Source organism: Cheilinus undulatus, linkage group 19 (assembly GCF_018320785.1).
Source record: "Cheilinus undulatus linkage group 19, ASM1832078v1, whole genome shotgun sequence".
NCBI classification, from domain to species: domain Eukaryota; kingdom Metazoa; phylum Chordata; class Actinopteri; order Labriformes; family Labridae; genus Cheilinus; species Cheilinus undulatus.
The window spans coordinates 31051952-31068199 of record NC_054883.1 but is presented as its reverse complement, the minus strand read 5'-3'; the positions used below and the strand labels follow the sequence as shown (position 1 = coordinate 31068199).

At 37.4% G+C, this 16248-nt stretch overlaps 2 protein-coding genes across 6 annotated transcripts in view; both read left to right on the top strand.

Moving 5' to 3' along the window:
* The window catches only part of LOC121526987 (WD repeat-containing protein 37-like), a 39695-nt gene extending 32894 nt beyond the window's left edge, over nt 1–6801 (top strand). For all 5 annotated transcript variants that reach the window (XM_041813608.1, XM_041813603.1, XM_041813605.1 and 2 more), the window contains 2 exons: nt 1228–1342; nt 1608–6801. In XM_041813608.1, the coding sequence (XP_041669542.1) occupies nt 1228–1342; nt 1608–1739 (247 nt within the window). In that variant the 3' untranslated portion in view covers nt 1740–6801. The remainder of the gene's footprint in view (nt 1–1227; nt 1343–1607) is intronic.
* A 4944-nt stretch (nt 6802–11745) lies between these two features.
* Nucleotides 11746–15523, top strand: LOC121527733 (kinesin heavy chain-like). Its single transcript, XM_041814763.1, has 5 exons — nt 11746–12006; nt 12096–12172; nt 12253–12362; nt 15300–15401; nt 15469–15523. Exons 1-3 carry the CDS (start codon nt 11817–11819, stop codon nt 12310–12312), a joined length of 327 nt encoding a protein of 108 aa, XP_041670697.1. The 5' UTR covers nt 11746–11816; the 3' UTR covers nt 12313–12362; nt 15300–15401; nt 15469–15523.
* Nucleotides 15524–16248: the final 725 nt, after the last annotated feature.

The following is a 16248-nucleotide window of genomic DNA, read 5'->3' as shown; positions in this document are numbered from 1 at the left end:
CTCTCCCAGTTGAATGTGAAATATATCCCATGCAATGGATGTATGAAACAGTGTTTGATCTGTCTTTTAAAATAAAAGCGGGTTTTTATCCGACAGAAAGTTTAGTACCTTCAGCTAAATTTTGTATAAATTACAGAGTAAAAACATAAAAAAAACTGTTTCTTTAAAAAAAATATCTCTTTGGTTCAATTTAGGGCTGGGCAGTTAATCTTGTTTCAATTTGAATCACGCTTTTGGCTTCTCACTGTTATAAAAACAAGGATATATGATTAAACAATTACTGTGCTGCATGTCTTGTGAAATGTTATTTTTGTCCATAGGTTTTGGCATGCAGCATTTTTTTTGTATATATTTTGGCTATGATTTTTTTTTTTTTGTTTCTTTATTTTTATTATAAATAAGTATATATTTATGCTTTTACACTCATTTGTTTCCCTCTTTTGCTTATTTTTCAAAGAGTTAAAAGTGTTCAGTTAATGCAGATGTGAAATCAACAAGAAATCGTTTTAAGTAATCCTAATCTCATTACCAGTCAAAATAATGGTGATTATGATTTTTGGCATAATTGAGCAGCCCTACGTTATTGAAAACCTTAGCATGATTACTTAGAGAAAGGGGATCACTGGACTTCAGTGAGTCATTTTGTACATGCACTTCTGCATATTTCGTAATGTAAAACAACATTAAACACTGTATTTCACGGAATAATGACTTTAAAGCAATCTCCAATCTCCAAGTCATGGTTTCAGGCCACAGTGATGTATCAGTGCAGCACTCAGTTGAATAATAAATCTAAAAGTCAAGATAATAAAAAAATCAACATATAATCTCTTTGCATGATTTTGTTTCTCAAATTGGGAAACTATTACATCCAATTAAAAATGGGATTCATTACAAAATTTGAAATTAAAAATTTGAACTTCAATAGCCCTAATTAAGACATAATATATATGCGTTTACTTTTAAAATACAGTAAACAGGACTAGAAGGTTACAGTAGTAATGACAATAGGTTACAGTAGTAATGACAATAATATTGTCACATTTCCTGATACAAATGCTCATCCCATTTGTATACTAGTAATTATATAGCTATATAAATGTATAACAAAGAGGGAAGACTATTGTGAAGGGTGTAAATAATTAATATATGTGTAATCTGTCAGTACAATGTATATGAGTATTAATATAATCTCAGTATAACCTAACCTTGGATCTGATCTTTCAGAATAAGTGTTTCTGCAAACCAAAGGATCATTGCTCTGCCACACGACAATCGACAAGTCCGACTGTTTGACATGAGCGGAGTGAGACTGGCCAGACTTCCACGCAGCAATAGAATGGTAAGAAAATAAGTAAACTAATCATCTGTACTTACTTAACACATTTAGTTTTATATTTCTGATTTTATAACCAAAAATAGCATACCATTACTATATTTTCTACTACTACTTTTTCCACTTGCGTTCCAGCTGCATTCTGCTCTTAAAAACTTGGCTATAATGTTGTATTCACAGCTTTAAAAAGGCTATGACCTGTTCTTTACGGCGATGGTTTTCTCAGTCAATCATCTTCGTCAAAACTAACGATATAAATGTTTGGGCGCAGGGTCACAGGCGCATGGTGTGTTGTACAGCGTGGAATGAAGAGAATCAGTCGTGCAACCTTTTCACCTGCGGCTTTGACCGACAGGCCATCGGCTGGAACATCAACATCCCCGCCCTGCTGCAGGAGAAGTGATACCACTGACACACAGAAAACACACACAATAGAGCAGGAGAAGCGCTGAAAAACTCTCTGTGGCCTCACATGCATGCTCGTTTACCCCGGCAGTAATTTTAGTTGTGATATTTTTCTCGTTGACATCAGGCTGCTACTTTTTGTGATTGTGCATTATAACTATTAGTTACTTTATTTGTAGGTTTAACATTGTATGATCAAAGCTTATTTAAGGCTCCATTTTTTATATTTTGTGGTCTAATTGATAAAAAGGTACAAAAAGTTTGGTATTTCTCCAGTAGAATGTTCCAGTCTGCAGCAGTGAAGCAAGTTGTTCAAGGCTCGTCTATGCTCTACATTGCAACAGAACAGCTGGGTGTAGGATGGATGAAACAAAGGAGTTATAGAGGTTTGTGAGTAAGTGACCTCTAGGGGATACATTTTTAACATCCACCCAACATAACAGACATGAGCGAGTATGTGGGCACTGACTGTATCGTTTAAAACGCACAGATCAAATTTCAGATGAGATGGGAGCATAAATGAGCCTTACGGGAAAATTGTCAAATTTAAAAAGTGTCAGTAGAACAATATTACAGAAAGGATCTCTACACTTTTGTTTTTATTAAAGGGGAAAAGACTTTTCTTCTCTTTAATAAAAACAGACTCTTTTAAAACCACTCTAATTGTACTTTAAAGAGAGAGGATGCTGGTCTACAGTTATGGTAGTTGATTTATCTGTTTGTGTAACTTTGTAGCTCTGGGGTTAGTAATTTTGCTCTAAATTGAATATGTCTGTATATCACTACTAGACAGTTGTAGAGCAGCAGCTCCCTCATTTTTGTGAGTTAAATTACTGTCTTTTCAATGGATGCTGTCTTTGAGGAAAGCGATGTAACAGCTGTTTCTGGGTGAAAAAACTCCTCCATAACTTAAATCTGTAGGGATTCTGCATTATATCAGACATTTAGATTAAGGATTTGAATCAGGAGTTGTTTGTCTACTGCCACCTTAAAAAGTTAGCTTTTTCTGTTGTGCTACTATGATGTTTAAAAATTGGAAGATTTCATCTAAATAATATTTTTGTAACACATAACAATACAGAAACACTCACAAATAGAGGAAGCGGGTGCCAACAACTCCTTTGTTGTCCTACCATTGTTGTTGGCTTAATGTTTTTGTGATTATTGCAAAGTTGTAAAGACAGGGATGCAACAGTTCTATCAAGGTTAAAAATAGTGTCTTCATCTCTGTAGGGATCCTTCCTGTAATTTTTCATACATGTAGAATAACAATCTGATCAACTCTTGGACTGCAGGAGTTCATTGTCTGCAGTTGTCTTCAAAAGCTAGTTTGTTTTTGCTGTTGTGCAACTTTCATATTTGAAAATTGTAATGCTCCATTTAAACAATATTTGTGGAATTACATACCATAAAAACACATAATAGAGGCTAATAGAGACATGAAGAATAATGATAGGACTACCTCGCAGGAGTTGCTGGTCTATAGCTGCCTTAATTGATCAGTTTGTTTATGTTTTTGTAACCTTGATGTGGTTTTGATGTTTTACAATGGTATAATCTGATCAAATGTGATAATGTCAACACAACAAGACCTAAAAAACAAACTGATAAAGGCAGGGGTAGACCAGCAACTCCTTTGTTCTGAAAACAAAAATGAATGCTACTCTTGACAGAGTTTAGTGGATTCTTGAGTATGATCAATCAATTTAAATCAATCAATTTATACATTAATTGTTTGTTTGCCTCCAAAGACTACATTAGTGTCATTTTACAGCTGCTGTCTGAGAAAGTTTCCTTCAGCAATCCCAAACTTTTTGTACCTATTAGTTGGGATGTTCCAGTACTATTTTTTCCTTCCCCATATGATTCCGATACCAAGGTGTTGGGTACCGGCCGATACCGAGTACTGATCCGACTCAAATAGAATCATAATGCACAGCATCTCTGAGACCCTACTGTTGTTTTTTCTGCTGATTATTGAGTTTTACTGCTAAATATTAAAATAACAGTAATACAGGAGCTGCATCACAGGCTCTCTCTCTTTTTTTCTCGACATTATGCTCTATCTGGGCAGCATGACATGATTGTAGAACATCCTGCAACTGGCTGCAAGGTTAGTAAGAAACAATCGTGATTCATGTGCTCGCTGATACCAATACCTGCATTTTAAGCAGTATCAGACGTATTTCCAATTCTGGTATCGGAATCAGAACAACCCTATTAGTCATTAAAACCAGAAATTAGCGAAAATAAAGCCTAGGTTTGAAACCCTTTATCCATCCTTAAAGTGACCGCCATGTTTCCAGCATTTACAAGTGTGAGGCCATAGAGCTGCTCCTCTGTATTCAGATTCCTAAATTATTTAGCATGAATTGTGAATTGTGACATAGCTATGCTGATCCTTTTTCTGTTTTGTTGTAAAGTATATATTTGACTTCACAGTCACAGGCTGCTGCTCACATCACTGTTGTTAAGTTACTGCTGAATGGTTGCATGTAGATACACTCAATAGTTTATGTAAAGTTAATACAATAAAACAAAAAGGCCTGCAGAGCTTGTAGAATAAGTTATAAATAAGTGATGTATATATTATGTTGTGGCCTGATTAAGTGACCTGCAGGTTGTTCTAGTTCCTGGATTAAGTGTCTTACCGTTATCCACCGTTTTCAGGGTGGAGTTTGGAAGCGATAACGCTGTTCTGTGAAATGTTCTTATCCTTTTAATTACTACATCAAACATATCATATGGATGCCTGCCAGATTACCTGTGCAGCCTGCAGGCTGCAAGGTGATTGAAATGTCTTAAAACAGGATTACCTGTCCTGTGTGAAAGTTTGGTTCCATGCCTGTTACCTTTTGATGCTTTCAAATCACATCCAGCCTCCATATTTCAGAATTTTATTGTTGATATTTGAAACTCATGATACTGTAACTCTGACTTGTTCCATGTTTACAGTAGGATTTCATTTTGCTTTATCCTGCCAAGTGTCAATAGCATAGCAATAACAAAAAAACGACTGCACTTCTGTATTTCCTATAGGTCTGTGAATAAGATGCTAAAAATGATCATTATCTGTAAATGTTCAAGGTTAAGGTGTCTTGACTTTTAGCCATCATATGTGCCGATAATTCCTCGTGTTGGTAATATACAGACCCATCCTCCCCTGTGTTGCTGTAATCCCAAAGTTGACCTAGTTGTTACAGCTCATGTGTGCTTCAGAAATAACCTGTTAATATGATGTTCTTGTGTTTACACCGTCATTGGACTTCAGATGTTTTCAGACCAAAAGTGACGCAAAGTTTGGGCCTTTTCATGCCATACATGGATCAACAACTTCACACAAAACTTGGTTCATTTCTGCCACTTCTTTGGGAACTGTGCTTGGATCATAGACCATTTGGGCACAATTTAAATTCACTGACAAGGATACATAATACCATGCTATTACAGCATCAATATCAATGTCTGAAGGCTTAATAACAGCAGAGCTTCAGGACAGTTCTGTTGCAGAAAACTGTGAAACACTGCACTAAACGTGAGCCATTGAGACCAGTCTTATTTCTTAATCCAGGTGTGAAACATTTTTATTTTTGCTGTCAACACAGTATCTCTGAATGGGTGTGTAGCTTCAAGTGGACACTTGAGGAATTGCAGGTTGCTGTACTTCCACATTGGCTTCATTTAGCAACACTGGAGGTTGCTGCTAGGTCTGTGATGACCTGTTAGCTAGGATAAACAGGATTTCTGATGGACACCAACTAAAGGCGTTCTGTTTTAGCTGAGGAGCTCCAGTCCGTCTGTCTCTATATTGGGGGACAGATTCACTGTATTTAACAAGTCACACTAAAGCTGGCTGAAATCTGTCTTGCTACAGTGCTATGAGCCCAAAATAATTAGATCTAGCTGTGATTTAATGTGAGTAAACAGACTGAAAGGATGCTGACATGACTACATCATGATACAGATTTTTGAAAAGTCTGAATTCACATTTTTTCTCAGGTTTCTCAGCAAAAGGACAAGCAAACAACTTTAAAAGGCTTGTGTTATAATTATAGTTTGGTGTATTTATTGCTGATGCAGTGCTGAAAGGCTACATAAACTACATACATAAATTTTATGTTCACTTTGGAAAAACTTCAACTCAAAGATGACTCTCCTTTGAGTTGAACATCCCTTTTTGTTTTTGTATTGACGCCACTATAAGTTTGCTTCACATTTGGTCTGAACTCAGTTTCCGCCTTGTTTTGCCTATTGCACCTCTTGCTGTAAATGCAGCTCTTCAATGTAAAAAGCCACTGTTTCTCCAGATAAGCAATAACCCAGATCCTCCATGTTCACAGTGTTTAGAGTGAAGCCCATTTCTGATTCCAGCAACGGAAACCCACCTATAGTCAAGCTTGAAACCAGGAAACCCTTCTTTTGTTACACTTGTGCAATATCCTAAAGAAGAAGTCAAGCTGTAGTTTGAAATCTTGAGATGTTAAACTTATTTTAGTGCTGTAAATGATCCATAAAATGTGTCTGCTGTAGGTGAGGCTCAGTGAACAAACCATACATGTGCATAAATTACTCAGAAGTCGGCTTCATGCTGCAGTTTCTCCTAACAATAAAGTCAGAATGGATTTATAGAAACATGAACCTTAAAATTGTAATTGAAATGCCTTACCTTTACATTCAAAAGGTGCATTAGCCTTATCCACCTGTGCATCGATGCGCTTTTCCAAGTGCTACTTAAAAAACTAATTGTGTCTCCTGCACAGAGCAGATAGGATTTTCCTCCTGTTTCATTCAGAAAACTCATAATCTCTCGCCTGGCGATATCAGTGTCATTTTAATCTGCAGGTAAAAAGACATGTCCAGCTCAGCCCTGTGTATGAATATAACTCTGAGGAAATATGATTTTGGATTAATACATTAAATTATTGTGTGCTAGATTAAAAAAGTGGACAGGCTTCGCTTCACTGCAGCAGATCAAACTTCATTATGTGAACTACTTTGCATTCTTTATTGTGACGGGTACGTGCACTCTGACGCTTTCCAATAAAAAAGTGTGTGATTTCCTTTTTTCAGTCTGCTGTGTCTTTTTTTCATGCTATTCAACACAAACCCATCCCAGCCTTTTATTCAACTCAATAAGATATGTATCATTTTAAAAAAAATCAAACTTTAATCATCTGGATGTGAATCCTCTGTTAGCGAAGAATAATGATGTCTGGTGTTAATGAGAAAGGAGCCAGAAGGTGCATGAATAATAATTCACTTATTTTACACATGGCTGATAGGACACTTAATATCTTTAATTTGCTCAAAGTTTCATTGTTGTCTGCCTCTTCAGGAAGACATATGGCTGCTACACTGTTAGATATAAGAGTGAGGACTTTTTCTCACGTGTATTGTCTGTAAAATATGTTTTTTCTCTGTTCTGTAAATTGTGTTACAAAGGTGGGAATTTCCACATGAGATGCGTGTGTAGACTGGGTTAAAAATAAAAGCAGTGACTGAACTCAACTGTCTGTCAAAAGTTTAAAGTTTCCCCCTGAAGGGGATTGCTGTTTGTGTGCAAAGCTAGCTGAAGCTATGTGTTTGGAACTTATAAATCATTGTAACTTCAAATCCAAAAATGAAAGTGAAAATAATTAGCATTATCCCTGCTTTAATGTGTATGTAAACTCAAACCTATTTGTTCTTAAAAAGACAATTCTTACTTCCAGTACCATCGAGATTATAGCACATTAAACAAGCTTTAAGAACAAACATATAATAATCAGAATACCAATACAAATCACTTAAAACACTTACAATATGAAACTAAGTAAGTAGAAACCTGCAGTGTATTGTAACTTGTTTTTTCTGACATTTCCATGGTGGCAGTTATTGAAAGAATTAAAAGGGTAACTTAATCTTAGACCAGCAGAAAAACCTATTAAGAAGTGTTTCTGGCCATCTCTGATCCAAATTTTGACACTTGAGTACAAATAATTTAAGTTTTAAATGTGTTAGAAATGTGCTGCTTGTTCCCTCTCTCTTCATCTCCCATTTCTTTCTCCCTGAACCTCCTTGTTTTTCTTTTCTTTACCCCCTTTCCCCTCTTTCTGCTTTTCCCTCCATTCCTTTTAAAACCTCAGCACAGCTTCAGTAGATGGCTTTTCACCTTGAGTCTGGTCAAGGTTTGTGTCTGTTATAGAGAAGTTTTCCCTTGCTGCTGTAACTTTGCTAAATGTTGCTTAGTGCTGAGCTCATAGTGGATTTATGTTAGAACTGTATTCATAATATAACAAAGTAAAGTCCTAACCTGCTCTCTTCTTAAGCAAAATACATTTTTACCTCATTAAAGTAAACAGCTGCAAAAGCTTCTTTAGTGCTGTACGCTAGCACTCGAGTTTAACTAACTTAAGATATTTTGTTATAAACACTTGATAAATTCAGTGAAGAGTGAAGGTGATACCCATTTCATACAACACTGTAAGAGCAAACAGTAGGTTGTTAAAAACACTGAGATGAGTTAACTTAAAAATCTACAATAGCTATTTAAACTCTTACATATTTTAAGCTTTGAGTTAAGAGTACTCAGTCATTCTAAGTATTTTTTTTGTCATACTTACATTATTTGACAATCATCTCTTAATCTGCAGACTTTTCCCAGAATTCTTTTGGGCATTAGACACTTTTGCACCATGAGTGGCCAGAGAGAGCCAAGGTGCCTCAGGTGAATGATGTTGAGCAGGTGTAGGGATACTCACAAACCCCCAACTGATCATGACTATTTTGAGGTACTCCCCTGTGAATGAGAGGGCGGTCTCTCTGCCACTGACAGTGACTAGGAAATACTCTGACTGTTGTTTGTGCTTATGCACTGAACAACAGTTGGAATATGTGGGCTTCTTAGAGTATCTAGGTGGGGGTCCTGGAGGGGGTCCCATCTGGGGACTCCATAGCACTCCTGGGGGCTTCAACACTCTCATGGCCATTGGGCAATGATGGAGAAACCTTGAGGAGGGTGAATGGGAGGAACAGCCTACCCGATCTGAATCTGAGAGATGTTTTGTTGTTGGACTTCTGTGCTAGTCATGGACTGTCCACAACAAACACCATGCTCAAGCATAGGGTTTACACCACCAAGGTCTAGACTTCATAGGGGGTGTCCTATTCCTGCTTCACTACCCCTTCAAATACATGAAATCATCACAGTGGAGTCTAATCGCCAAGGACTTTGCATAATTCTCTTTCATTTACTTTGTAAAATAAATTATTGTTAAAGTCTCTCCTGATTGAGCTACTTGTACGGTAAAAGTTTGTCATGCTCTGCCTACATGTGTGCAAAGATAAATGTTTTTTAGGATTGCACAATATTACAAAGAAAGCTGCAGACTTCTTAAAATCAGAGCAAATATGCCCTCTAATACCTAGACCTTACCTTATAATTTCCAAACATTAACAGAGCAGAAAAGTTGAAATCACAGAAATTTTGTGTTGTCTGTGCTTATGTTTACAGTGTGTGATTGACCAAAGGAAAACTTTGGTCAATCACATGCTCAGACAGCTCAGACTGTAAAATTTTCTCCTTCTTCTGCTCCCTCTGTCTGAGTGTTGCTTTAACTTGGCTACCACCACCTGCTGGACAGTGTTGTGAGCAGCCCAGTCTTTGGATGTTACTTTTTAGGGCCCGAGCACCGAGTGGTGCGAGGACCTAATTGTATTCGCTAGGATTATCTTATTATTTGCCGTCATTGCATGGACTTTTGAGGCCCTTAACATTTCTGAATTTTCGGGGAACTTTGCACGTACATCTGGTCTCGCGAAAATTTGACATTTTTTGGGTTTCCTGTGCGATCATTCAGAATTACAAAAATAGCGCCCTCTAACAGTTTTCAAAGTTAAAGCCCCCTCCTTTGACTTTGTTGTAAATTCATGACATTTTGTGTGCACGTGCGGCTTGGGGAGATCTACAAAAAAGCCTCTTGGGCCCACACTCTATCTCCAACAGGAAATCCGCCATTTTGAATAAATATACAAAAAAGGGTCTGTTTTCTGCCATCTTGTGATAATACAAAATACTGCAACACTATTTAGGACATAGTCCAAACAGCAAACAACACATTACAAAGTTTCTATCTGTCTATATATCCAAGGGAAAATAACAAACTGAGAGGAGATATCAAAGCATTGGAGAAAATAATGAAACAAACTTGTACACATCTGTATATCTGTATTTTTTCCTCTGCTCTATGTTCATCACCAATGATTGGAACATTCAGAAGACAATCAGTTAATGCTTTAAGCCATGCTCTCATTTTTCTCCTGTGGAGGAAGAGGGAGTGAGGCTGCAAGCATGCAACAGAGAGAGATAGAGAAACATTGGCTGAGCCAAGCAGAGCAGAAAGGGGAGCTGTGAAGTTGACAATCCAGTGATTTATTCATATTTTGGAGCTGCATTCAAAATTTTCAGAGTTCATGCCTCCTACCCATTAGTTTTACTGCCAAAATAATGGCAAGCTCTGGAAATTAACGAGGGGTATCACCTTCCGTTTCTGTGAAAGTGCGAGTGTTGCAGCGCCAATATACCCTGTGGGTGCAGCACGCCTTGTTGGCACCCAACGGTTGTTAAACAAACGCGGTCGCGACACATCCCAACGTGCAACGGGTTGCGAGGGCCTGTTATCACTGCTTGCAGCTTTAATTGTATTTGCTAGGATTATTTTACTTACTTATTATTTGCTGTCATTACATGGACTTTTGAGGCCCTTAACATTTATGAATTTGCTGGAAACTTTGCACATACATCCGGTCTTGTGAAAATTTTGATATTTTTTAGGTCTCCAACAAGAAAATTCAGAATTGCAAAACTAGCGCCCCCTAACAGTTTTCATAGATTCATGACATTTTGTGAAATTTTGTGTCACGGCTTGGGGAGATCTAAAAAAAGCCTCTTGGGCTTACACTCTATCTCCAACAGGAAATCTGCCATTTTGAATAAATATGCAAAAAAGGGGCTGTTTTTGACCTTTTCCAGGGGTCAAAAAAATCCCTTTGGACCCATATCATAAGTCAAACAGAAAGTCGGCCATTTTGAATTTTTTTGTAAAACAAGCCATATTTTAGGGGTTGTATTTGAACGAACTCCTCTGAGGGCGTTCATCCAAACTACTTGATCTTTGGTGTAGAGCAAGAAGAAATGTCTTAGGTCAAAAGTTATTCAGGATTTTCTCATCAGTCAAAAGGCGTGGCCATGGCGGCCCCTTAAATTGAAATGCTTCATCGTGTGATAAAAGTGGCTGGTGCTTACTAAAAATTTCCATTTATTACAAGAATGGCCATATCCTGCTAAAATTAGCCCAGGCACATTCCTCAAGGTTGATATTACTCAAATTTGAAGGTCAAGAGTCCTTACCTAAAATGGTGTGGCGGTGACAATTTTTCATTCACCATGTAACAGGAAGTAGAATTATCTACTGCTTAAAAAAGTTGTAAAGCCATGAAACTTGGCAGAAAAACACTCAGTAGCAAAATGAGATGATTAATAGGATGATTGTTGGTGGGCATGGCCTTTTGGCTTGGTAACGCCCCTACAGTAATTTGAAAATTCAGCCCCTCCAGTAGGATTAGCTGAGGATTTTGAAAATTCTTGAGCTTATACATCATTTTAAGTTCTACAAAAAAACCTTTCAGACCCATGCCGTAAAACAAACAGGAAGTCTGCCATTTTTATTTTTGTGGTCAAAAAGAAGCACATTTAGCATGATTATCACTACAGCTATTTTTACAAAAAAAATATCCTCTGAGAACAGAATCCCTTTTCTTCTTCTTTTTCTTTTTCTTTCTTTTTTTTTTTTTTTTTGTAAGGTTTGGTATTTAAATCTCAATCAGATCCACTAATGTGCCTGAAACTGCTGTAGTATGCCTGCCAGGCCAGTAGTTGGCAGTGTGACTGACAATGAAACACATGCATGCACACCTTTCCTTCCTCCTGGTGGTGTCAACAGACAAACATGGCTGACACACAAATGTTTGTGTAGACAGGTGAAGTGGGGTTGCTTCCTAGTGACAGTCAACCACAAAATAAATAGATATTTAAAAAATGGGAACATATAAACGTTGGCAGGAAGTGAGCAGCACAAACAAACAGCACATTTTTGTGTGGTCTTTGCAGCACCAGGCCAAGACCAAGTCTCTGACGGACTACATGCAGAACATGGAGCAGAAGAAGAGACAGCTGGAGGAGAGCCAGGACGCTCTGACCGAGGAGCTCGCTAAGCTGCAGGCTCACGGTTTGCACATTTATATTAACCGTTTAAACATCTTAGCTCAAGTAAAAACAGGTTAACTTGATGGAATATTCCTCTTTGTTTTTCATCAGAGAAAAGACACGAGATGACAGGAGAGGAGAAGGAAAAGGAGGAGATCGGCAGACACGATGGGGATGAGGACATAAAGGTGATGAGGAAACACATCACTGAGAATCTCTGTTACAGAAATGTGAAATAGCTGAATGTTTTTGTGTCTATGTGGCACAGAAAACTCTGGAGGAGCAGCTGGAGAACCATAGAGAGGCTCACCACAAACAGCTGAGCTGACTGAGAGACCAGATCGAAGATGAGCAGAGGATGCTGGATGGGCTCACAGAGTAAGTCTGACTGTTTTAAATCCAACTACATTTTTAAAGACGTTAGAGAGCACAGACATAAGAAGAAACACATGGCGTGAGATATTTTAATCAAAGTCTGCAGTAAAATAAGTACGCTAATTATTTAGACCAGTGTTACTGAAAACTGCTCAACCAAACAGCCAAATTGTTAAAAAATACCTTTGCAATAGCCACATTTAAAGAGGTGAAAAGTGGCAAAAATGGATTAAAAGAGACATAAATGGTCAAAAAGCAGAAAAAAATGGTATAAAGGTTCAAAATTGGAATAAAATGGCAAAAACTGGGTGAAAAGTGTCGGAAAAAGGAGTTACAGATAACAAAAATGCTCAGAAAGCAGCAAAAAATGTGCCAAAAAATAGTGAAAAGTGGATAAAATGGCCAAAAAGCGGAAACTTAAGTAGTGAAAAGGTGAAAAATAGGCATTAAATGGCAACAACTAGGTAACAAGTAGCAAAACTGGAGGAAAGTGATACAAAAAAAGGAGTTATGGATGGTAAAAAATAGTCAGAAGCTGCAAAAACAAGTGACTAAAATGGGCAAAAAGTGGCAAAAATATGGTAAAAATTAATGAACAGTGACTAAAATGGTCAAAAAACTGCAAAAATGGGTATAAAATAGTGAAAAGTGACTAAAATGACAAAAAGCTGAAAAAAGTGGTTAAAAAAATGGATGGTGACTAAAATGGGCAAAAAGATGCAGAAATATGGTAAAAATGAAGGAATAGTGATTAAAACGACTAAAAGCAGCAAAAAATGGTGAAAAGGTGCAAAATTGGAATAAAATGGCAAAAAAAAGTTGTAAAGTGGCAAAAATGGGTGAGAAGTGACATTTAAAAAGTTGTTACAGATGATAAAAATGGTCAGAAAGTGGCAAAAATGTAGTAAAATAATGATGAAAAGTGACTGAAAGGGGCAAAAAGTGGCAAAATGGGTTAAAAAAATTATGTGAAAAGTGACTTAAATTGTGAAAAGCGACAAAAATGTGGTATAAAAATGGTGAAAATTGAGTTGAATAGTCAAAAAGTGTCAAAAATGTGGTAAATTATTGGTGAAAAGTGACTAAATGGGCAAAATGCTGCAAAGAGTGACAAAAATGTAAAAAGTCTCATTTAATATCAAAAGGCAGCTTATATTGGGTGAAAAGTGGCCAAAAAATTGCTAAAGAGGGGAAAGAATTGCACATAGCAAAAAGCAGGATGAAAGTGGTAAAAACTACAAAACTGGCAAGAAGAAGTGGCACAAATGGGCTAAAAGATGCAAAAATGGACTAAAAGTGTCAAAAAACGGGAAAAAGGGAGAAGAAGTAGAAATAAGGGTTATGACAAAAACTAAGAGAAAAAATAAAGGTTGACAATTAAAGCCTCCTGCATAAGAGTGGGAAACAAACTGATTCATGTTACTTGATATGGATCATTCCTGCGGTGAAAGTTTTTTAAGGTTTTCTCAGGAAAAATATTTGAAATGAAGACATAAAAGAGCCACAAACCATCCCAATGAAGCCACACATTGAGTTTTACTCATTTAGACTAATAACTGTTTGTGACAAGACTTGAACTGGATCTGGAATTTAGTCTAAAACTTTCTAAACTGGGCCTAAAATTTTGACTTCAAGTCCACAGAGACGAATGAAGCAGTAGAAAAATCAACAAACCTATTCATGTTTGATGTTTTTTAGATCTAGGATATTTCCACAGATTTGACTGGTTCTCATTGAACCACTTTATGCTGGTTTTAATGATCCTAAAGTTTGTTTATTATTGATTTTTCAAACCAAAGTAGTGACAGTCATTATGACTGTCTACTGTGTGTGATCCTCATGGATGTAAAATCCTCATACTACTCCTCTTTACTGAGTCAGGAACTTTTAGCTGCATACGACTGTAGTCTGGCTTTACTGTATTCTGGCCCTAAAAGTCTACACACCTGTTGTCATGTGAAGGTTCCCTACCGGACCCCAGGCGCCTATAATGAACTTTTATTTATAGAGTCATGATTGAAAATGTAATGTAAGAGGAAATATTAGAGCCCTCTAAAAGGTCAAACAAAATAAAGAGGATCTGTACATTTCTTGGAAAAAGGTGACATTTAAAAGTGTATTTTTGAGATGATAAAGTCATATTTTTTCAAGAACCTGAACTCTTTACTTTAAAATTTAAAGTTTGTAATGTCAGAATTGAACATTCTAAACTAGTGAATTTACAAGGATCCAAACTGAAAACAGTGAACAGAAATGTCTCTTCAGAGTCTGGGGAATAATGATATGTGATCATTCTTGGATCATTTCCTCAGCAGCTGCTTCTTCTCTTGTCATTTTCTTTTTCCACAGCTCTTTTGGATTTTATAATGAAAAAAAATTCTACCTTTTAGTTGACATAAATTTCTAGTTTTCTTTTTCTTTTTTTTAAATGTAATTTTATTAGGTTTTACAAAGTTTTCTTTTTCTGGTAAATTTATGACTTGTTAAATTAGAAATGTTGGAAATTTTACTTAAATATTGACTGAACCTTCTCATTTTGGTATTCTTATGGTGGCTCTAAATGCCGTTGTAATGATGGATAGTTTATATGCAGATATCTATGAAAAACTCATTTATGCAGGCCTGTTACGCTGGGATTTAGTCAATAAAACAATTAAAAATGATGTTTAATTCCTCAGAGATTGTCCTGGGAGGCTTTAGAGTGTTTAGAGTAGAGAGACCCTGAAGAAAAAAAGTTGGGACCCACTGATGTAAAGCTCTATCATTTCAGAAATGTTCTGCCTTGTACCATTTTTGAAGCCAAATAACTGTTTGGAGAAATGTCCAGAAACCAGATGAACAAAATGAATATATGTTGCTGTGGTTTGTTGACATTACTCCAGACAGTTACTCTGCTGTTAAAAAGTGCCGAATCAGAGCTTAGCGAGCGTCTCCTCTCAGTCTGAACCAGGGTCTGCTGCTGGAGCAGGAGACGCTGATGTCAGACTAGGACAAACTGAAGACTGAAGAGCAGGAGAAGGACACCAAGCTGCAGAAACTCATGTGAGTAAAGGACTCATCCGTATATTTATTTATGTGGAATGTAAGTTCATGTGGTTTTTGTTTGCAGCCCGCTGAATGAGCAGAGGGAGCAGGCCACAGAGGACCTGAAGGGCCTGGAGGGTCAGGGTACCAAAGTATCATTTATTTTGAAAGGGTATTTGAACGTACGGAAATCAAGAAAACAGACAACTTCACTCATTTTTCAGTTTGTGTCCAGAATCGAAAAACAAGTGAAGTTGTCCTTTTTCTTGATTTCTGTACGTTCAAATGCCCTTTCAAAATAAATGATGTTTTGGTACCCTGACCCTGGAGGAGAGCATGGTAAGTATTTTCTGTTTCTACAGTGGAGGAGATGAAGTCCCCATGAGGGGCTCAGTGATCATGCATGCATGCATGCAAATAAAGACTCCATCCTGTAAAACTCCTGCTGTGTCTACGTTTTTGTTGCATAACCCCCTACTTACATCTTTGACGGCTCCCCAGGGGGGCGCCGCACCGCGTCCCCCCTTCTCCATCAGGCATGCCTTGATCCAGGTACCGGCCACAGTGGGGTTTGAACCCCAGCATCCCCTGCAGAACTGGTCTAGTCCAGTCCACTGTGTCACCACCGCCATACCTTTCACGCTACCATCTCTTCTCCTGGCGCATTTATCCTCTTTGTTCAGGATGTGGCTTTAAAATTCACTGAGACCAAGATGGGAGTCGAACTTGGAACCTCCAGACTCTGAGTCAGTCCACTATCTCATTAGGCTACAGATCCAGACATGCAGCAGAGCCTCAGAGGGGCTTTTTCTTCTTTATTTGGACTCAAATCTTGAAGACTTAAAGACATTGGTTTGATTTGAAA

Coding starts and splice junctions, on each gene's coding strand:
- LOC121527733 (XM_041814763.1), top strand. CDS start 11,817: ATGGGAACATATAAACGTTGGCAGGAAGTGAGCAGCACAAACAAACAG. Junction 12,007..12,095: donor CGCTAAGCTGCAGGCTCACG/GTTTGCACATTT, acceptor GTTTTTCATCAG/AGAAAAGACACGAGATGACA. Junction 12,173..12,252: donor ATGGGGATGAGGACATAAAG/GTGATGAGGAAA, acceptor TATGTGGCACAG/AAAACTCTGGAGGAGCAGCT.